We start from the raw sequence: 21,411 nt of genomic DNA, 5'->3' as shown, positions 1-21,411 counted from the left end.
AGAGTCCATTTTATCAATATGATTGAAACCAAGCCTCATTCGTTGCTCAACAAGCTGCCCATAATGTCGCTTTAAAACAGCAAAACAGCCAACATCAAGAGGCTGTAAGAGATGCGAAGAATGAGGTGGCATACAGACTGGAATAATATTATTCTCAGTACATATATGGTCAAATTCTGGTGTCAAATGGCTTCCATGGCCATCAAGAATCAACATTCGATATTTTCCAACCGTACGACCATTAATATAGGGAATAAAATGGGTTTTAAGCCATTCTAATCCTATCTGATCTGTAGTCCAGCCATTATCGCTAATATTGATTCGCCAATCATCTGGAAGATCATCAAACCAGCCTTCTCGTACGTTTTTCTTTGCTTTGAAAATCACGTACGAAGGCACAGCCCATCCAGTTGAATTTGTTGCCTCAATTGCAGTCACCCATTCTCGATTTCCAGGCTGTAAAAGCTTCGGCTGAGCATATCGATCGCTTCCAGTAATAACCTTTGCAGTTGCACAGAGTCCCATAGCAAAGCCAGTCTCATCAAAGTTGAATATATCTTCCGGTAAGATGCCGTACTCAGATATAGCAGCTTGTACGCGATCAAAATGTTCTTGTATTATCTTTGGATCTTCGCATTTAGCACGTTCGTAGTTGTATTTCCTTGCGAATTTGGAATCGATCTCTGGACGGCGTTTAATCAGTTTAGTTATCCAATTTTTTCCAACTTGTGGTTTGCCATGTTGTGAAAGTATATAATTAGCCATTTCTCGTACAAGAGAATGCCGGGGGGGTAATCCACGTCGATCTAAATCAAGCACCCATTTGACAAGCGATTCCTCTTCATATTGAGTCAATTTATGGCTGTTGGCGCGTACGAGAGATCTTTGTTGAATACCATTGAGTCTATCTTGTAAAGTTGTCCGGGGGATCTCGTAAATCCTTGCAGCTTGAGCTACACGTTGAATTCGGCCATTCTGTAAATCGGAAATTGCTAATAAGATTCGTCCCTCTTGCTCATCTAAATTTTTCCGGTTTTTATTGCGAATTGGTGGCATATTGACGTGTTGAATAATATAAAATCAATATCGTGTACGCGCTCGGGAAAAAATGCCGGCTCGGTAGTGGTGCCGCTTCGGTGGTGAATTACGTTAGTTATATCTCTTCTAGCTGACTAAGAGAAAGTGGAGATTTTGAAGCGCAATAGAACAGGACGTGCAATGAGATGACTTAGAGTTATTACAAGTCTATCACCATCATGATCTCATTATCTTCATCCGGCGGCGCGACTGCCCTGAACCCAAGTTTCTCATAAAACCGGTACGGCGAGTCCTCATGCTTGACAGTCTTGAGAGGATTCAACGCTGTCTTCCCCTCCGGCGGCGTTGACATGACACCCAACTGCTTTGCTTTTGGGTTATGTTGTTGTATATGCGCAATCGCGAATTCTACACTGCGTCGACCGTACCCAAGATTTTGGTATTGAGCGTCAATCATCAATCACCAGATATAGTACGCCTCATCAGGATCCCAGATTGCCATCATGAGCATGCCGACAAGCGTTTCGTCGGCGTAGATGGCTCGTACCCAAGCGTCTTCAGAGTAAGCAGCTTCGCAGAGAGACCATACGTTTGGGGCAAGATTGCCTATCTGGCCGTCTTTCATCTTTAGATTTGCAACCGCGCGCCAGTTGTCCTCGGTGACCTCGTGGAATGTGATGATTGAGCTTCTGCTTGGAGTGGAGAGGCTCGAAGTGTCGGACATGGTGCTGAGGAGCGATTGAAGAAACGTCGTCGTTTTAAGTTATGGAAAGGTTATGGGATAATGTCCTATAACTTGTTATATTGGCAAGAGGTGAATCTTTGATTTCAGAACCCAACCGTGAACCTTGCATCGGAGGAAGCAGTTTTATATGGGATCGTGTACTTATGACTTGAGTCTTAATTAATCATTCTTACGAATCAGCCAATAGATGTAGTCATCGTCGCTATTCAGCCCTAAGTCACGTAATCATTCTGAATGGGGAAAAAATCATCTTGTTGCCTAAACCAGGTACTCCAGCATATTCAAGAGGTCGATGTGCAAGCCTCAAATAAAGAATCTAGTACTCAACACTACACGAAAAGCCTCTAGGCGACAAATTCATTGACATATAGTATAAACCTATTAACAATCTTCCTATTTTCTAATGTCTAAAACATTCTTGTATAAATCCTCAAAGCCCTCAAACTGCACCAATTTGCATCCTTACTCAGCATTGGAAACCCACATCTCCATGTCACGTCCACTACACTGCATCCCCGTTGACTGCAACCTCCAAAAATCCTAATTCAAAGCTCATATCCATGTCGATCCTGGGCCTTACTGACAACGACGTCGACCTGGAACGCACGTCATCTTCGAGCGCGCTCGTACGTGTTCACACGTCAGTATCCATGTCGTTCGCAAGCCCTTGGTCTTGGAGCCGCTGTTTCTGCGTTGTCATATATGCCCGTTGCCTCTAGGTCAGCTTCGCGGAACTGATCTAACACCTTCGTATCAAGCACAAACTGCGCGATTTGCAGCAGCGCTTGCAAATCTGCCGTACGACAGAAACCCTTGATTCGCGATTCACATGAGTCCACGCTTGTCAGCAGCGGACAGCTGGCACTCCATGAGAATATGATTTGAGTCATTTCGCTACCTTTTAGGTGAGTTACGTGCCTTCGCTTCTCCTAACGCGTGTGGCTGCATCATCACAATCCATTGACTTCCACTCGAAATCCAAGCAAGCTATATCCAAATCGAAAAGCAGTTTCTCACTCTCCGTCAGCAAACAGTGAGGCCATTCCAGAACTCATCACACCTACACCATGCATATCCAAATCTGGATCCCAGATAATGCCCTAGCCATAGCGTTAATCATACTCTCATGATAATTTTTTTGAAGTATGGGTTTGGATGCCGTTGTCCGAAATCCATCGTCTAAGAAAGAGCACAGCCAGATGTCGTCGTTAATGTTAGTATGCCAGAGATACTTCAATCCTCGGCCGTTACACCTCCGTCTGCGGTGCATTTGTCGCCTGAGAAAATCGTCTAAGCAATCCTCGTCCTCGTTTGACATCGAGAGGATATCGTTGGTAGAGGTGAAAAGGCTCATCATGCGGAAAATGAAAAAGCGTCTTAATTTTGGAGCGGACAACTACTAAAGGCAATGACAATGATATCAAGAAAGCTGAGGGGCCAAAAGAAAAAAAAAATGATAAGAATACTATAGCGGAGCGGATGGATACTGAACCTGCACCTATAAAGAGTATTGATATAATGGAAGCTGTGAATTTTGAGTACCTTTTTTATTATGTAGTTATCCCCTTACCTAGGGACGAAGATTATCCCGTACAGCGGGTAATATGTTGTGCTCCAACCACCTAGACCAAAAACCTGCGTGCATACTAGGTAACTTAGATGCTCTAGTATGGTAATATATACCTAGGAGGTAGGATCATGTGGTATGAGGTGAGATTCGTAACAGTATATTAAATCTACTACATACTACGTAGTAGTATTATTGTTCTAAAGACTAAAACAGGAAGACTATAAGAAGATTAACCACATCTAGGAACAGTATGGTAAAATAACTAGCTATGCACATATCAGAAATTATTCCATATTGAAGTTTGGAAGTTAAGCTGAGAGCAATGTCCATGGATACAGAATAGATATGGAGGGGTACCTGAGAAACCACTAAATTTCCCGACGACGAATCTCTATTTAAGAATTTTTCTATTTTCCAATGTGTACAACATACTTGTACATCCGGTTTACTCGGACTTTCGTCGTCTACTTTACTCCACGAGTGCTATCGACCCAAATCCTTGGGTCACCTAGTAGATCATAAGTATAACGTTAACTTTAACACAATCCTAGATTTGACAAGTACGTACTAAGTGGCCTCGCTAAATTCGGTTCCAGAATTCACAATGGGGCCGGTTCAGGTCGCCCTTTTACTACCTAGGTAATTCCCGCCCTGGCTTCCAATTTACTGAAACATCTTATTCATCAAGCATATATAGTCGTGCAACCTACCTGTGTAGGGCGCAGATTAGTTTAATTGGAATTGAAACCTTTCAGCTCGCTTGAGAGTCCCCACCTAGACTCCGCGGAGAATTTTGCTCGGGAACTACTCACCATTTCAGGGATATTGGTATATGGAAAGGATGATATAGGTAGTGTACTCGAGCCTTTTAATATACCTGGGGTGTCTTCTTCCTACAAAGTTAAGGTTACCCAGTGTATTGGTAAAGTCTAAAGCCTTTCGGTTCCCGAGTTTCTGGCGCCCAATAAAGCACTCAATAGTGAAAAAGAAGCGAAGGGGTAGCCAATAAAGAGCATCTCAGAAATCTAATTGGGGTCACAAAATTTCAGCCGCACCAAGCTAAGTCAAATAAACTCCAAGTGACAGATGTACAATCTCGGCTCTTCCCCCTTAACCTACAGACCTAGGATGTGAATGGATAGTAAAGCAATCATGCATGTACATACGTATTGAGTCAGGGATCTGGTTATGGCTGAAACTTGACAGATGTCACGACATGCCGTCTAATATAAATTTCGGTATTGAGGCATCGATGGCACGAGCCTTACATATGACGGACAGGCCAGATCAAAGTCAACTCGTACTCGGCTACGACCCTCGCTCTGAGGAACCAGGTTATCGGGTTCCGCGTCCTTGTACTGATGTACTGCATAGATTACGAGGAAATCACAAGTTGAATCCTTGTATGGAGAAAAACTATGGACCAATTCGCGAAAATATACTTTCTGTCTCACGGAAGATCTCGGGTATAACCTCATGCATGGATATAATCCTCTTATTGTCGGTATTACGTACAAGTCTATGTAAGCAGTTTGTAAAGTCTCAACATCCTTGCCCTATATCAAGACTCTCACAGACTCATAAGGAATCACAACTTGATTCTCTCCAAATTATACTATAATAGGAAGCCTTAAAAGGGGTAGCCAGAAGACGAGGCCAGACTGCGGGGCAACCAGCCCCGTAAAATTAGGGTTCAATGGGGTCCTTACCCACACGGGACGATCCGCAAATCCAGATGTCACAATCTTCATCCTAAAGCGATTTGTCAGACAAAGGGATTCCAAGTTTCTATTATCAATAGCCTGTGTTATTTACTAGTGCAATTATTAGTGTTTTTATACATAGACAGAATCTGTGCCAGGTGAAGTTAATTTATCCGTTCGAGCATACTATGACTTGATCTGGAAGGTCGTTTCGACTTTTCAACATTAATCAAGGGTCTTTGAATCGAGAGATTGAATTATAATAATGTGCTGGAGATTGACAAGACAAAACAACGAGAGACTATCACCATGACGCTCTTAATCTGGAGCGGAAACTTTTGAAAGAGAGACACACTCAAAGAAAGACTCCAATAAACACCACATTAGTCATGTCTAAACGCGCTATGTACATAGCACGAGTTTGATTGTTCGTTAGCTTTCCACAAAAGAAAAAGAACAAAAAAAAAAGAAATTGTTCGGGAAATGAGTTAATCCCCCGACGAATCCTCAAACGGACTACGCGGTCCCACCATCCAATCTTCCATAGCCAACCACTCACTCCAACGAGCTTCAGCTGCTCGAAGTTCTTCTTCCTGTGGGTCACGCAATGGACGCAGGAAGGGGACGGTTTCGTAGGGTAGTATATCGTATTGCGCCTTGGTTTTTAGCCAACCGCCACTCTTTGCTGAGAAGAGGTAGTTTATTCGCTCTTGTGAAAGGATTGCGCCGACGCCCCTGAGCCATCCGTCCCCAAAAAGTTCTTGCATAACGACCGGTGTATCTGTTGCCGTGACGACTAGTCGTCGAATATATGGGATAAGCGAGAATAATTGAGACTCTGATTGTTGCTGGTCCGTTGACCCGGACTGATTCTGGCTATTGGAAGGCGACTCGGCGCGTTGGTAGGGAAGAAGAATGTTGATATGGGCAGCAATTGATTGCGCCAAGGGCCGATGCTGTGCGACATTCACAAAATACTCTATACAACCCTGATAAACCGGGAACCATTCGGAAGGATTGACTTTGCCGTCATCGGTGAAGAGAGTGGTGCTCGGCATTTGGATCGTTGTAGTGGTGGTAGTTTTGGTAGAGGTAGTAGTGCCTGCGCCAGGCTGCATTTCTGATTGCTGAATAGCGTTCTCTTTGCGACTAACTCTGACGACATCGTCATTAGTATGTGAAACGTGAAACTGACAAGCTGAAGAGATCGGACAACAACATACCCATGCGACAATTGGCGATTGGGTTCAGAAACGAACACGCGACGTCTGGTGACAATGCTTCTCAGTCCACGCCAAAGTCGTAATCTCAATCCGAGCTGCGTAGACGTGTCGTAGTTGTAGCTCGTCGACATACAAGCGCTTCATATATAACCTATAGCTGCATAGCGCTATGGTTTAGAAAAGTACAAATAAAAGTGAGGCGTGAACCAGTCACGAAACAGAAGTTAGAGATTAGTTTGAGCTTGACGTTTCAACAACATCGTCATCGAAGGGGTTGGAGCTTCCTCCTTATATGCTCTTCACGTCAAGTCAAGCTGAGAGGGATGACAAGTGGGGGGGACATCGAGAACAAGCCCATTGACCGAAAAGAAAGTAGGATTTGGGCGCACAAATTTCCAAAAATGGCTACTCGAAGCCATCATTTCAGCAATGATGTGATGTCCCATGCTTTTTTCCCCGCTAACTTAGACGAAATCGAAGCTCCCTGAGAACCTAAACTCAAAGCGTCGTGCTCGACAGCAGGGGGGGTAACGTGGAAAAGTGAGCAGAACAAGAAAGTCAGGCACGAATCATGAAGCAGCATCTGGCAAAGAGCGATCAAGCCCGGCGGGGACAAGCGCGAGGAATGAAGCTATCGAGAAACTATCACAGAGAAAGTTAAGTTAATGAGAACCCGACTATTGAGTCAAGCCACAGAGAGTGGATGCACAAGCCACAGCTTTCTCGCCACAGCTTTTTCGCCACAGGTATGGCGGTGCGGAAGCATCAAGCCGCACGTTCCTATTGGCTGCTGCTGGTGACCACACGGAGTGGCCGAGGATCGCCTTTTTTTTTTTTTTTTTTTTCTTTTCGTTTTGCTATTTGTAATTGATCGCGACTAGTTAGGGCTTACAAATGTTAACATAAGGTATTAAGACGATTTAATCTCTTGAATCTCGGCAGCCTGGGTGATTGACAGTCCAAGGCGATTGCTCAGGATCTCGGCGGTGTCCATGTCTCCGGTGTCCAACTTTTAAGTCAACTATGTAAATTCAACATTGTCAGTGTGATTAATCCGAATTGAAACGGACAAGCCATTATAGGCCACGTTATGTAGATCAGAGGTATATCTCCCCAACGGACTGTGTTGGGGTGCATGCAGAATTCTCGCTTATGAACATGCAACAGTCGAGCAATTGTCCTTGTTGCAGATGGATATGGATTAACGGCAGGACTCAAACAGTATATGACGGTGTTTGGTCACGTTCTTCAGCACTGACTCGAAAGTCTTGGTCTGCGTCGGTCAATCCAGGAACATCCCTGCAAGCGCCGAGAGTTAGGGCCCAAGGCTCTGGTCATGACTTAGTCAGACTTTACAGGGATCAATCCCTCGAACAACCTTGAATGTTGAATTATCCAACAAAGTGCGTGCGTACCTATGTATGACTGACACTGCGTGTTGTGAGCTTGTTATCACTGCTTCCATGTTCTTTTTCTCCTTCAGCGCACGGAACTTCTCGGTGCAAATTTCCGCTAAGTCTTGACAGTGCGAGGGGACGGAGGACTCATCCGTGCTGATCAAAATCCGGCTTGCGGCTGAGAGATAAGTGGAATTGGCTCTCAAACCTTCAAGTCATGAGACTGATACCCTGGCACTGTGCCAACATGAGTGACAGATCGTGGGTCCTAGGTTACTTCATATTGACTACAGCCCTTTGATCGGTCTATTTCTGACCCCATAGTAGCAGTAAACACAGTAAGCACCCAGATAGTACATGCAGGAACAGAGTATTCCAAATGCGACCCGGGTAAACGAAGATGAGGTCATGCAGGTCTGGTAAGGGTCAACAGCCCAATTCACGCACGCAAAATCAATAGATCCAACTAGTCAAAAAGACTGAAAGAGACAGCGGGACAAATCAAGCGAAAATCTCAGAAAAAGGATGGGGACCCCTTTTGCGACCAGCCGCACCGGGACTAGCGCTATGGAGCCTTGGAGTTCAGGCATGCGTGGGCGTCGGTCAATCACAGCGTCCCAGATCTCAAATCGTCTCGAAATTCCTAATTTCTTTTGCTGCCAAGGACTGTAGTACGAATATCCATGAATCATTGACTTTGAATTGATAGAGTTTAATAAACTAGGAAATCACACTCAGGCTGACATGAGAGTATCGGGTGACGGGATGATCCTCAGAGATATTGTTAGCCCTGAATCAGATCTAGATCAGATGGAGTAAATATTACGTACCTAGACCAAATGTCACCTAGCGACAATCTTGGGATCTGTACGAAGCGGGTCCATATATTAATCTCCAGTGTCAGATATAAAGATCTTACCTTCCGGCCTTGACTTGAAGTCTGTCCAAACAGACCCGACCAAGTTTCAATACCAACACCACGAACAATCACAATGACATACAAGACCAACTATGAGCTGTGGGTAAGTTGATGTCTTGTGAACCCTCTACTTTGGCCTCATATCTAACACACTCTACAGAACCCCGCACTCACCTCCCGACGACCTTCTCAGATGTCAGATTTCGACGTCGTCCTCGCCCAGACATACCCTCACGTAGCAATGCTACCGTACATGCAATGCCAACACTGCAGCTACGAAGAACCAAAAGAACACCAACCGAGTAGTCCGACCAGCTTCACCACATCATTCTCATCTTCCTATACCGGCTCGGAATATAACGCAGATTCTTTATCATCCACCACAACATCGAGTCCGCATGGATGGTTTTGTCTCGATAATCGGAAACGCTCAAAGATTCGACGTCGACTACGGCAGTTATTGAAACGATCCTAACCGGCTTCTACTCAATGAGTCGTCTCCGTCATGTTACCGGCTTCTTTATGGCTTCGTTGGAAGATCATTTTCCACACATGACTACTCACATCTCCTCTTTTCTGCTCTAAGACCCGCGGTTCTTTTATATAATTTCAGTCTCTGGTTACTTTTTCTTTCGACGATTTCCTTTGTGCGTATATCCGGGGGGAAAAATGGTGGAGTTTACTTTATAAGCGAGGCGTTATTCGGCGGATATTTCAGGATCGGAAGATATCAATGTATAGTTTTAATTTGACCCTAATGCCAACGGGACATATGTAATTCATTTGAGAATTTTGTTCTCACATCTGACTCGTAAAGTTAAATAGATTCATATAGCCTTGGAGTCTTGGAACGAGATGAGAACAGACGCCGGATTTGGAAGGTTGATTATAGGAAAGAGAGTACGGAGTATGCTTCAGTGAAACCGGGTGTGGGGTTAGCTACCCGCCGACCATTTGCATATCGTCTATACGATGTGACACGAGGAAATACGGTCTTGGGAATAACGTCCTTCTCATTCAAGAGTACGCTCTAGAGAGAAAAGAAAGTAGGCACTTCCATTCCTGTCGGCTTCAGATGCAGATACAGGTGAAAGATCGACTCCAAATCCGCCTACCCATTTAGGCAGGTAAGTCACTCATAACAAACGACAAGTCGATATATAGTTGTATTAACCGTTTGCTTTTGTGACATTTCGGCAGGGGTTACATACACTCATGGATCTGCACGGGTGGTTCTACGGTGATACTTATCCAACGGCGGTATCTACGGCGGTACGTATGGCGGCATCTATGATTTACCACAACATACATGATACATCACATGCAAATGCCGCCGTTCTTGGGTTGAGCAAGAAGAAACTTGCATGAAGATATCCTTCCAAGTAACCTCGGACTGGACTGGCACGCCGTCTTGTGGTACAAGCAAGCTGAAGCAACGAACATTTGTTTAGTCACTTTGCCAGACAGACTTAGCTGAGAATCCTAGCTTGCTAAGCATCCAAATTATCAATGATGTATCAATATCAACCTATTTCATACATAATTCCTCAATCGGGCATTAATCGATATACGGATCATAGATCAACGGACATGTCCGTTCAACCAGTCAGAGCCCTGCAAGATCAATCGGGCATGCCGAGTTGGGCCGGCCCCACTATGTCCTGACTAACCCTGAACAAGCTTAGTGTTATTGTTGATGCGGTACGCACTTTTTCGGTTCTTGTGGCTAGTGCGTTTAAGATGTGGCTTGACCGCTATTGATTTGCACGTGTCAGACTCTGTATCCCAAATCCCGGTACAGAGTAGCAAGCCATGTACTCAGTACTCCGTACTCCGTACTGAGCTTACAATTCGGCTAGGGGTTTACTGTCGACTAGTCCCACTAGCCACACAAGACCTCAAAATTGGATCGAGAATGACGTGGCTTGAAATATGCAGGGTCCACCTTAGGCTGTGGCTGAAAAACGAACCTCTCATCGCGACGGAGGAGACCTATGTATTAATCTCAGCTTTAATTCAAGGCAGTCTATTCTCGGTGATAGTTCGGAAAAGGTACCAGATTAGGTTTGATCGAGATCTGTGATATTTCATGTGACAATGTGGAACGACGAAGAACGTGCTCAGCTTACAGCCTTATGGACGGGTTACTACGATCATGGTTTGCGATGTTCCTTATCAATTGCATAGTTCTTGGTATGGATATTCGCAACATCACAGCTTCCTATCACATTATGACGGCAATTATTTCTATCATCGATCTTATCATCCAAAAGAAAAAGAAAAAGAAAAAGAAAGAAAAGAAAAGAAAAGAAAAGAGAATACATAGCAGATCGGTGTTTCTGTGACCTTGCTTGAAATAGTTGAGCCGAAGATGCGCTGAACGGCCGGCCCCGGATCTAGGTCATCATCTCGATCTCTCAACGATATGAAGAACCATCCCCAGTCTAACTCAAAGAATCCAGGGAAAACTCCTTCCGAAACATTTCGCTTGTCAAATTTTTGCCACCGCAAACCGTTTTCACGTCTATCGCTAGAAATTTTAGAGAGTCAAAGTTTGTCGAGAACTGCCTTCGCTATTTCTAACCGTTCAAGGGATAGTAAGCAGACACCGAACGGGGCAATCGGTCGAATGTTCAGATCCATCACCAGACAATCCAGTCTAGTCGCAAAAATTGGTCAGTTTTTACGAATTTGGAGGATGTGCGTGGTAAAATACTTATTGCCATGAGTCATGAATTCATGATCTTACCAATTGAACAAATTTTACGTCCTGTTCATCGGACAATTGACCGTTTGTAGTGACCTCGTTAGCTCGAATGATGGTGTGGGAATGAGGATTATTTGAACCTTCTACTCTTAGTATCTGTGTCTATCTCTTCCTCGAATACTGTCAGACTTTGCAGCACCTCGTACAATTAATGATACAAGCTGCTAAGTGCCGGATCAATGGATATTTGGCCAATATTTGGAAATATTGACGTGTATTTACATTGATAGAATCAAGCAATCATCCCTTTGCTGTAAATTTACCTATGGAGGTAGATACTACCTACCTAGGTAGTGCCGCCCTACGTGGTTTGTATAGTTACCCTAAAACTTGGAGAGAGCTTGCCGGATTAGGCAGCTACATACAAGATTACAACAGGATTTGCGCGCTTACTAGTGATAGTGAATGTGATATTCTTCCTAGTTTGCATGTATCTGATACATATCAGTTCATTCTTGAGAAATTCGTATACTTTGATCCTGAATACAACGTTATGATTTCTCCATGTAGTATGCCAAGGTCCTCTTGTTGCTGAATTTTCAGAATCGACCCTTTTCAGGTCGATGAGAAAGACGATGCATTAGCTTACCCGCAACCTTGATTGATTAGCTATATGCATAAATAGTCTATAGTCTACTAATATCCAACTCGATCGCAACTAGGAATGGATGTATTGCGATATCATCTAATCTATAATAGATAGAAAACATGGTCCTTAGAGTAACTTCCCGAAACAGTATGAAACACGGCTAAATCATCTATTCCTCAGAGTCTGAAGACTTCTAAGCACTCTCACCTCGAATAATAGCTTTCAATGCTTCAACCTGTTCGCGGACAGCGCGCTTGCTCGTACCACCGATCGCATCTTTCAATTCAACAGCTCGCTCATAATCCAAGCATTCGCGAACATCGGGTCCAAATCGGCTGTCGATTCCTTGTAGTTGCTCAAGTGTGAGAGTGTCCATGGGAACATTGTTCTTCTCAGCCAGTGCAACAACACGCCCTGAGATATGATGGCCTTCTCTGAACGGCACGCCCTTGCGAACAAGATAGTCTGCAAACTCCGTGGCGAGCATCTCCGGTGCCAAAGCGGCAAACATCTTTTCTGGGATGACAGTCAAGGTTGAAAGAACACCGGTGGCGATCTGGATACTGTCGCCGACGGTCTTGATGTGGTCGAGAAGTGGCTCGACGCTCTCCTGAAGATCCTTATTATAGGTAGTCGGTAGTCCCTTGATGGTCATCATGAGACCCGCCACATGTCCGAATGCTCGTCCGGCTTTGCCACGGAGAAGCTCAAGACTGTCTGCGTTCTTCTTTTGTGGCATTAGCGAAGAGCCCGTAGAGTATGCGTCCGCGAGGCGGACGAAGCCAAATTCCAGACTGCTGTAGATGATAAGATCTTCAGCCCAGCGGGAGATCTTGAGCATAAACGAGCTTCCCCATTGCATTGTCTCCATGGCAAAATCTCGGTCTGCTACGGTGTTCATAGAATTGATAGTGATACCATCGAAGCCCAGCTCCTTTGCCATACCCTCACGGTCAATTTGGAATGGGTTACCAGCAAGTGCACCCGTACCCAAGGGCGACTTGTTGACTCGCTTAATAACCTCGCGTAACCGACCCAACTCCGACGCAAACGCAACAGCATGCGACAACAGCCAATGAGACCATCGCACCGGCTGTGCCTTCTGCAGGTGTGTATATCCCGGCATCAAATAGTCAATATCCTGCTCTGCGCGAGCTATAGAGACCTTGATGAGGTCCGACAAGAACGCATCCAATTTCCGAAGCTCATCTCTCAACCACAACCGCATATCGGTCGCAATCTGCTCGTTGCGCGAACGACCCGTATGCAATTTACCAGCAATATCCTTGCCAATAATCTCACCCAATCGACGCTCGTTCGCGGTATGAATATCTTCGTCGTTTGCCTTGACCACAAAACTGTTCGTGCTCCATTCTTCGGCAATCTGCTTAAAGCCGCGTTCGATCTCGGAGAATTCGTGCTCGGTCAGGATGCCTCCACGGCTATTTGCGCGTGCGAATGCCAGAGAGCCGAGAATATCCTGTTTCCAGAAAATGCGGTCGTAGGGGAGAGATTCGTTGTATTGCACCATCAATGGATCCAGTCCCTCTAAATTTGACGACAGCTGACGTTAGTTCATAGTACTCTATAGTATCTCAACGGAATATTGAGCAGAATGATTAAATACCAGTGAATCGTCCTCCCCACAACATATTCTCAGCAACAGCCTTTTGAGAACTCATTGCAATAGGTTTCGAATTGAACTATTTTTTTTGTCTCTTCGCACTCGATTTAATGCGCCTTGTGTGTAGTTTGTTCTGTTCAGATCGGGTATGACTCTTAAATTTTTTGGAGGGAATGCGGAGAGCGGAATCGGAGACCCAACAAGATAAGAAAGTGCGCTAGGCCGGATTCGGACCACATCTGTTTTGACTTCATCATTTTCTCCTCAGTAGTATCTCATTTTTTCTTTCGAGCGAAAGTGTTACATGAGCCTTGATAGGGATTCAGTAGCTTATTTATTGGAATTGCCGCACAGAAATATATCCAGGCCTAAACATCCTAGGGATCCGTCAAATCGAACACAGTCAGCTGTTTACAACAAAACCGATTGTTCTACAGTAGAGGGGTATCAAACTACAGAATCCATATAGCCATAGAACATCAAAGAGACAATATGGGCTCCTCTAAGTTGGAACCGCGAAGTTGCGTGGTTGTGACAATGCGTACAACGATAGTTTGGGGATCTCAGATCTGACCAAGCCCTAATTTCCGCATCGGGCAAGTAATGAAACAGAAAGAATTTACACGACCCTCCACAATGTTGCTCATCGCTCGAATTGAGAGATTAACCCATCATGAACTTAGAATGGTATATTCGAGAACAGTTTTAGGATACGAACCTCAATGCGAAATGCTCTATGGTCACACTCAGGCGAGCGAGTCTGCTAGATGTCTGATTAGTTTAATGCAATTCCCAAAACAAAATCCTTCTACAACTTCAGAATACGTGGCGCAGCCTGGACAACTACCTCGAAAAAGCATTTTCATCTTTTCGTACCGCGTCGAAGCCGCCGGGTTATGGGAAATGGTGCAGTGAACTCGAGGAACACTGCCTTGGTGCATATTGACGGGATCAAATTCGATACTTTGGGCACACGCTTGTCTAAACTTATGATGCCCTTTCAGAAGCCGCGACAGATGGATCGGATAATAACGATTTCGATCCGCATTCCCTCAAAGCACTATGCGCATCCGGCATGTTAGTGAACGTGATCACCACCAGCATCCTTAGCAGTAAGTCATTTAATTCGATTTAATGGAACTTGCCATTTATGGTTTGTTCGCTTACGATGAGCCTGGTGGTGCAGGTGGGTGATGCGTACTATCACTAGCCTCATTGTAAGCGGAATTATAAAGATGAGAACTTTTTTACCTCCAGAATCGATCTAGAAATGATAACACTGGATATTTCGGGCGAATTATGATCTCTCGCTAACTTGATGAATAAGAAGCTAATATTTGATGAGTCAATAATATGAGTTAACTACATGTAACTCGTCAATAATGCGCAGTGATTGCACCTTTTCCTCTACCTATTTACTCCTCCTCCTCCTCTCATTGTGTATGTCCAGGCTTGAGAGAGGGAAAGGGCGTTTTCTGCGCAATAAGGGTAACGATATTTGATGGTCTCTAGGAATCTAATTCGCTCATCGAGAAATCGACACAGCAGATTCCATTTTTATACCTAGATTTCTTGCAAGGTTGGATATACTTCGATGTACTATGTCTAAATGATGTATATATTTTCTAATTAGGCATGGAGCAAATCTACCTCGCTTCATGAAAAAAGCATAACCTATTTTTCCTCAAATGAGCTTTATTATCTTCAGTGTATTTTAATTAAATGACACGCATTTCTAGGAGGAAACTTTGAATCCAATCTCAAAAGGATGTCCTGCCATACATCCAGACGGCCTGGGGAAGAGGTTACATGATCAGTAGACCAGGATCAGACAGGTTTTGAGGCATGGCCGGGACGCCTTTCTTTGAGATGTTGAACCTGGATTCTTTGTCGGTGAATAGTAAGTAAACGCAGAAAAATTCGTTCTTGGTCATGAGTGCACCATTAAGAACAGAAAAGTTGAGGGTTTGTCGTAGGGGAATATGCATCGCTATATAAATCGTATGTGGGACGAAGTAACCTCGTTGGAAGAGATGTTAAATACCGGAATCTATCGGGCTTTGGAAAAGGGCCATACATTACATGTATCGTGCCTGAATTGTAATCGAACCTATTAGGTACATACCAGAAATAGCCGCACGAATCAAAAGCGTAACCGGTTTAAGGAAAGGTTTTCAACAGACCAAAGTTAAATCTGCAACGAATCCCAGTGCTTGCTGCCGAGCGAACCGAATACATGTTCTAATACCCAGAAACATCCAAGAGAATTGTCTTGAAATGCTTGACAGCCTCCGCTCGCCCTTATCGAGAAAGAGAGCAGCATACCTAGAAAGTAGTCAATCTGGACAGCAGGCACAGTTTTGAAAATTAGCCTTGTTATGGTTCCATTCATATGGAAGGACGGGGGAAAAGAGGCTAACAATTCAAGGTTTTACTGTACATTAATTACTGGAATGAATTGGTCTGCCCAAGGCGCCATAGCTCGTGTCCAAGATGTCCAGGCAAGCATTGCCGAGCGGCTACCAGCGCTTTGAGGCTGAGAACCTCACTAAAAAGCGCCGTTCCTGACAGGGCCAGGGCTCAGCATCATGCTCGGATGGTGGACCTTAAGTGTCCCACGGCTCCGGCGAATCTAGCTTTCACTAGTCCCAGCTGGCGGTGCCTCAATAGGTCCTGATCCAATGATTTTGACCTTTTGACGAGCACTTCAATTGCCTGGCCGGCATAGCGACCGTGGTCGTTGTACGTATAAAGTTGGGTGCTCTCGTCACCGCGGCCGTATGAGGCCAGGCATCCTGAACCTCCGGAGACTCAGGTACCATCATCACCGCGTCACTCTCTCGGCGGGCACTCGTTTTTGCTGCAAAGGGCTGTGAGACCCTTCTTTTTTGTTCCTGATATACATTCACTTAGATTTTAAACACAATACACATTCGTTATGAAATTCGCGATCCTTGCATCACGGCTTCTCGGAGGCTCCATCGGCTTTCAACAGAATGCCCGAGATGACTCCCTGGATCTGGCAGCGAGAGATAACCGGGCCACCGCATATACCATGGTCCAGACGGTGACAAACTGGGTGTGCACCACCTATACGACTACCATGACGGGTCTGGTAGCAAGTAAGTCTCAACGATGGTTTCCCGGATCGCTGGCATGTATTGGTCTAACATGTTTCATCAGCGTCAACTTCCCAGGGAGCCCCTACCCCTATGGTGACAGTATTCCCATCACCGGGCACTTATACCATCCCAGCTTCCACTGTGACTCTAACAGCACCAACAACAGTCTGTGCTGCGCAAACAACCTCTTTGGTTCCAGGCCCTCACACCGTCGGAGGTGCCACGACTATCGTCCCGTCGCCTACTACAATCACAGTTCCCTATGCTAGTGTTGTAACAGCAGGAGGTACCGTCACCACTGAAATCTTTTCCACTGTCTATACCTGCCCGGGAGCTGGCACTTACACGATTGGCGCAACAACTATCACTGTTCCGGAAACAACAGTCTACGTTTATCCAACGTCGACCTGTTACTATCCAGGCACTTATACAATCCCAGAGAAAACCGTTACAATCACCAAAACTTCGGATATCTACGTCTGTCCCTATTCAACTTCGTCAACCTCGTCCGTATCGGCAACGGCGACAACAACCACGTCAAGTGCCTCGTCAACAAGTTCGACCTCGATGTCCGGATCCACAACATCCAGTTCAAGCTCTCAGAGTTTAATGCCCACAAGTTTACTTTCTAGCTCCTCTGCGTCTGGCTTATCGTCCATTTCTACTCTCAGAAGCACTTCTGTACCTAGCTCGTCCTCACACATGTCGTCTTCCTCGTCTGTAAGGTCCTCCATTTCTCCATCGTCTTCAGCTGCTGCGACTTCCCGTGCCTCTCGGACATGTTCGCGGTCGTCATCGAAATCTCCCACACCAAGCTCTAGTGTCAAAACCAACACGCCGGTGTCTTCTTCAAGTACATCAAAGACATCCCTGTCATCTTCCACGTCTGCTATCCCAAGCTCAAGTGTCAGGGTCACCACTCCCACACCTAGCTCCTCGGTCATCTCCACTACTAGTACTTCCAGAACAACTCAGCCTTCCACGTCTGCGATCCCAAGCTCAAGCGTCAGGGTCACCACTCCCACACCTAGCTCCTCGGTCATCTCCACAACTAGTACTTCCAGAACAACTCAGCCTTCCACGTCTGCGATCCCAAGCTCAAGTGTCAGGGTCACCACTCCCACACCTAGCTCCTCGGTCATCTCCACAACTAGTACTTCCAGAACAACTCAGCCTTCCACGTCTGCGATCCCAAGCTCAAGCGTCAGGGTCACCACTCCCACGCCTAGCTCGTCAGTCTCCTCTACAACTAGCTCGTCAGTATCATCCACAACCAGTGCTTCCAAAACAACTCAGTCTTCCACCTCTTCCACCTCTTCCACCTCTTCCACCTCTTCCACCTCTTCCACCTCTTCCACCTCTTCCACCTCTTCCACCTCTTCCACCTCTTCCACCTCTTCTACCTCTTCCACCTCTTCTACCTCAACTCCCACTCCTACTGGTCCTTGTGGAGGCGGTACTGCCTATGGGTACGCAACAAGCGCCGACAGTCGCGATGACACCTTTATATCACTGAGAATTGGTAACAACTGGGGCTGGGTGCTCAGTGGAGCACTTCCAATGAGTGGCAACCTTTATATGGGTGCTGGAGGCAATGACCTGTCCAAGGGCACTTTGGTGGGCACGTTCGAGATTGCTGTGACAGGAAACCATTTTACCGTTACCTACAGCATTACCAACTCATTTTACTATCTCGAGCAAGTCCACTTCTTTTACGGAACCAGCTACCCAAGTCATATCGCGCCGGGACAGTTCCCCTATGTTAAAAATTTGTCTGGCGAAACGCAGTTCACTTTCGAAGTCCCATATAATTCAGCTGATCATACATTCATCGTCCACGCAGCAATCGGCGCTAGTTGCTAAAAGTGATGAATGAGGTCGTTGTTGGATTTACTCTTGGATATAATAACTTTTTACTTACTCTCAAGCTAGTTTGACATGCACACTCGTTGTCCTTTTTCTCCAGTATTCTGTATTAGAATCATGCTGGCTTCAGATTCCTAGTAATAGTAATAGTAGTAGAGTTGATATACATGCTGTAGCTGCTGACTTACTTCCGATGGGGCGGTTATTTCACATAGATGCTGTCTTGGAGATAGCAGAATATTGGATGATACCATCAAGAGCTGCTCATGTACTCGGATGAAAGATAAAAATACAAAAAATATACAACAGCAAAGATATGATAATGGTCATTTAGTCTATTATTACTTTATTCTTGCTGCTTCTAGGGTGGCTGTAAAGCATTTCTATGGTACCTGATTATCACTACTAATCTTAGACTTCAGATGAACTCAACTGGTTTACTACAGTAGACTGGGAAATGAGCTTGAAACCTGAAACAATTCACGACTTCTGTTCCTAAATGTCTGCTAAGCAAAACTAACTGTACAAGGCCATTAACTATTACTCCCGGACCTTGTAACTGTAACAGTACTGAAACAGTCAGTCATATCGAACACATTGAAAAAAATCTCTAGGAGCCCTCAGTCGCCTCACAGGACCACCTGGAATACAGGCTGTAAAGGACTACGGCAAGTTTACCAGGCCACAATCTTACCACAAATAATATACGTAGCATCGATCTGGTACGCCACATTGAACTCCAAGGATAGCCCCTGGGAAGAAGTGGTAGGCAAGCTAGAAGTAAACTAAAAGAAAGCAGCCAGGATCATCATAGGGGAATTCAAGACCGTCTTAGGAGCAGCACTCGGAATAGAGATATCCCTTCCTGACCCTTCTCTGGTGGGAACCATCAAGAACACATATAGCTATCAATACTAAGAGAGCAAGGACCATCCATGGCTAGACTCTCTAGCAAAACCTGGGCCTTGTTATTTATACTGACGGCAGTGCTATTAATGGGAAAGTCTGGGCATTAGCCGTCTCATATGGCCTCTCAATTACAAGACAAATATTCATAGGAAGAACACTAGAGGTAAATATATTCTTGACGGAACTGGTTGGGATTATATATGGTCCTAGAGATGGTACAGCAAAGGATAGAAAGAGAGGTAATAATCCTCTGCGATAGCCAGGCTGCGATTCAGGCAATCAATGGTACTCAAAAGACAGGCTCATGGATTTTAGGAAGCATTGCGGAAAATGGGACGAGCTCCGGAGCTAGGGTATCCTGGCTATTCGCTAAATCCCGGCACACCAGGGAATTGAGGGTAATGAGCGAGCAGACAGAGCAGCAAAAGAGGCAACTGGATGGGGATTAGTGCGGAATAGTAGGGGAAGACAGATTCCAGTGGACATGGACAGTATTGCCCCAAGACTAGTTGGACTCCAGCAATCTTTGTCAGCGCTCAAGAGAGACTTAAAGACTCTAGCTTATAAACAGTGGAGACAGAACTGTCAACAAAGTCAACGAGGCCGTATTCTTTTCCAGATCGTTGACAAACCATCAAAGAAGAATATAGAGCTTCATGCTAGACTTAGCAGGCCTCCATCATCTATCTTAACACAAATAGGGACAGGCAATATTAGCCTGCTGCATTTCCTATACAAAAGAAATATTCCAGGAATCGATGATGGAGAATGCCAGTACTAATGTAGAGCATGAATAGTCACACATATCTTACTGAGCTGTCCTAGGTTCAAGAAGGAGCGTAACGCATGGAAGAATAAAGGAACATAGTCGTCCGATACAAGGAAGATTCTCTCTAATAGAGAGCATGCCGCCAGATCAGGAAAATTCATGTTGGAAACCAAGCTCCTTGGGCAATTTAGGAGTTTAAATTTAGACCTCCAGCAGAGCGGTGAGTCCTCCAGGGTATAACAGCTACTACACCAGCCGGAGCAGCAGCAATGCACTCTAGCAAGCATACACCAGCTTGTCATTCCATTTTAAATTATTTAGATACATAGGTATTTCATGTATATAGGACCGGAGCTGGCGGTCAGGATTAGGACACATGCCGCATAGCTGCCTCTGGGGCGGCTGGGACAGTTAGATGAAGTAATCAACCAATCAACCAATCAACCGTCTGGCCTGAACTTGCGATAGCCCATATTTTTGACCGTGTAACAAGGTGCTTGGTGTTTGGAGTCTTCAGTCGTTGCCGGTGACGGTATGGGGGTTCCCCTATTAGAAGTGTTAACTGGTAGATGATTTTAAAGATTATTTTCTCCAAGTGTGCAGTGTCCTATCTTCGGTAGTTGCAGCAAGGTCTACCTGGAAAGGGAAAAGGAAGAGGGTGTGAGGGGTAGGAATGCTTCATGTTTCACTGGGTTGGTTGAGGTTCGGTTTCTGGTTCCGATTCCAGTCTTCCTGTTGCCATCGCGAAGGTGATTGCTGCGTGGACAGCCTTCATGATATCTGGATGCCGTCTGTCCGAGTCCGAACGTGATTTCCACCGAGAAAGAAGGCCAGAGACAATAGGAGTTGGGTGGCTCGCGGTCACCTGTGGCAAAGCCTTAACAAGTCCGGTCAATACAAATATTACCTTCCACGAAAATATTCGTTATTCGTGCCGACTCCTAAATTTCGAGTTACAGAAGTGGACACAATGAGGCTTAAAGACGATGTAAGTTGGAGCCTCAAAGACTTGTCAGATTGATTGATTTCGTTTTAGCGGACTGTCTCGCGTTTTCCAAAATATGAAGTTGACTGGCTAAAATGACTTGTAAGGCTGACACTTGTGGAGTTTAAGCTACACATGGCTTAGCGTTTCAGCATCTTCAAAGATATCCAAAATTAGTCCACACA

The 21,411-nt window shown here is 45.1% G+C and overlaps 7 protein-coding genes across 8 annotated transcripts in view, besides 4 other annotated features; 3 read left to right on the top strand and 4 right to left on the bottom strand.

Annotated features, from left to right (window-relative positions):
* The window catches only part of TSTA_002980 (pogo transposable element, putative), a gene marked incomplete at its 3' end in the record, with an annotated part of 1,664 nt that extends 546 nt beyond the window's left edge, over positions 1-1,118 (bottom strand). Inside the window, exons 1-2 of one of the 2 annotated variants that reach the window (XM_002487845.1) lie at positions 897-1,118; positions 30-839 (exon numbers count right to left, since the gene is read on the bottom strand). In XM_002487845.1, coding sequence (XP_002487890.1) covers positions 30-839; positions 897-1,056 — 970 coding nt within the window. In that variant the 5' untranslated portion in view covers positions 1,057-1,118. Of the gene's footprint in view, positions 1-29 lie in introns of both variants that reach the window. The other variant, XM_002487844.1, reaches the window with a different exon arrangement.
* Positions 4-1,011: a mobile genetic element.
* A 119-nt stretch (positions 1,119-1,237) lies between the features above and the next one.
* TSTA_002970 (uncharacterized protein) lies at positions 1,238-1,762 on the bottom strand (the record flags this gene model as incomplete). Its single annotated transcript, XM_002487843.1, has 2 exons — positions 1,238-1,451; positions 1,503-1,762. 2 exons carry the CDS (start codon positions 1,760-1,762, stop codon positions 1,238-1,240), a joined length of 474 nt encoding a protein of 157 aa, XP_002487888.1.
* A 3,782-nt stretch (positions 1,763-5,544) lies between these two features.
* On the bottom strand, positions 5,545-6,712 carry TSTA_002960 (uncharacterized protein; the record flags this gene model as incomplete). The annotated part of the gene is made up of 2 exons (XM_002487842.1): positions 6,280-6,712; positions 5,545-6,205 (listed from the first exon to the last, which is right to left on the bottom strand). The coding sequence occupies exons 1-2, from the start codon at positions 6,408-6,410 to the stop codon at positions 5,545-5,547; spliced, it is 792 nt and encodes a 263-aa protein (XP_002487887.1). The 5' UTR covers positions 6,411-6,712.
* A 392-nt stretch (positions 6,713-7,104) lies between these two features.
* Positions 7,105-7,129: a microsatellite.
* A 3,734-nt stretch (positions 7,130-10,863) lies between these two features.
* Positions 10,864-10,914: a microsatellite.
* Positions 10,915-11,946: 1,032 nt separating this feature from the next.
* TSTA_002950 (argininosuccinate lyase) lies at positions 11,947-13,700 on the bottom strand. Its single transcript, XM_002487841.1, has 2 exons — positions 13,579-13,700; positions 11,947-13,499 (listed from the first exon to the last, which is right to left on the bottom strand). The coding sequence occupies exons 1-2, from the start codon at positions 13,631-13,633 to the stop codon at positions 12,145-12,147; spliced, it is 1,410 nt and encodes a 469-aa protein (XP_002487886.1). The 5' UTR covers positions 13,634-13,700; the 3' UTR covers positions 11,947-12,144.
* Positions 13,701-16,513: 2,813 nt separating this feature from the next.
* On the top strand, positions 16,514-18,560 carry TSTA_002940 (uncharacterized protein; the record flags this gene model as incomplete). Its single annotated transcript, XM_002487840.1, has 2 exons — positions 16,514-16,733; positions 16,759-18,560. The coding sequence occupies 2 exons, from the start codon at positions 16,514-16,516 to the stop codon at positions 18,558-18,560; spliced, it is 2,022 nt and encodes a 673-aa protein (XP_002487885.1).
* A 967-nt stretch (positions 18,561-19,527) lies between these two features.
* Positions 19,528-20,313: a mobile genetic element.
* On the top strand, positions 19,685-19,921 carry TSTA_002930 (uncharacterized protein; the record flags this gene model as incomplete). Its single annotated transcript, XM_002487839.1, has 2 exons — positions 19,685-19,757; positions 19,788-19,921. The coding sequence occupies 2 exons, from the start codon at positions 19,685-19,687 to the stop codon at positions 19,919-19,921; spliced, it is 207 nt and encodes a 68-aa protein (XP_002487884.1).
* TSTA_002920 (uncharacterized protein) lies at positions 19,941-20,246 on the top strand (the record flags this gene model as incomplete). The annotated part of the gene is made up of 1 exon (XM_002487838.1): positions 19,941-20,246. A coding segment is annotated over one exon (306 nt), but the record flags the coding sequence as incomplete, so codon positions are not given.
* Positions 20,314-21,411: the final 1,098 nt, after the last annotated feature.

Source organism: Talaromyces stipitatus, genomic scaffold (assembly GCF_000003125.1).
Source record: "Talaromyces stipitatus ATCC 10500 scf_1105507295517 genomic scaffold, whole genome shotgun sequence".
NCBI classification, from domain to species: domain Eukaryota; kingdom Fungi; phylum Ascomycota; class Eurotiomycetes; order Eurotiales; family Trichocomaceae; genus Talaromyces; species Talaromyces stipitatus.
The sequence above is the reverse complement of the archived record's forward strand: the minus strand, read 5'-3'. Positions and strand labels throughout refer to the sequence as shown.

Excerpts from the sequence above, each read along its gene's own strand:
- TSTA_002950 (XM_002487841.1), bottom strand. The coding sequence starts at position 13,633 with ATGAGTTCTCAAAAGGCTGTTGCTGAGAATATGTTGTGGGGAGGACGA. Across the intron at positions 13,500-13,578 it reads GTGGGGAGGACGATTCACTG|AGGGACTGGATCCATTGATG; the intron begins GTATTTAATCAT and ends CGTCAAATTTAG.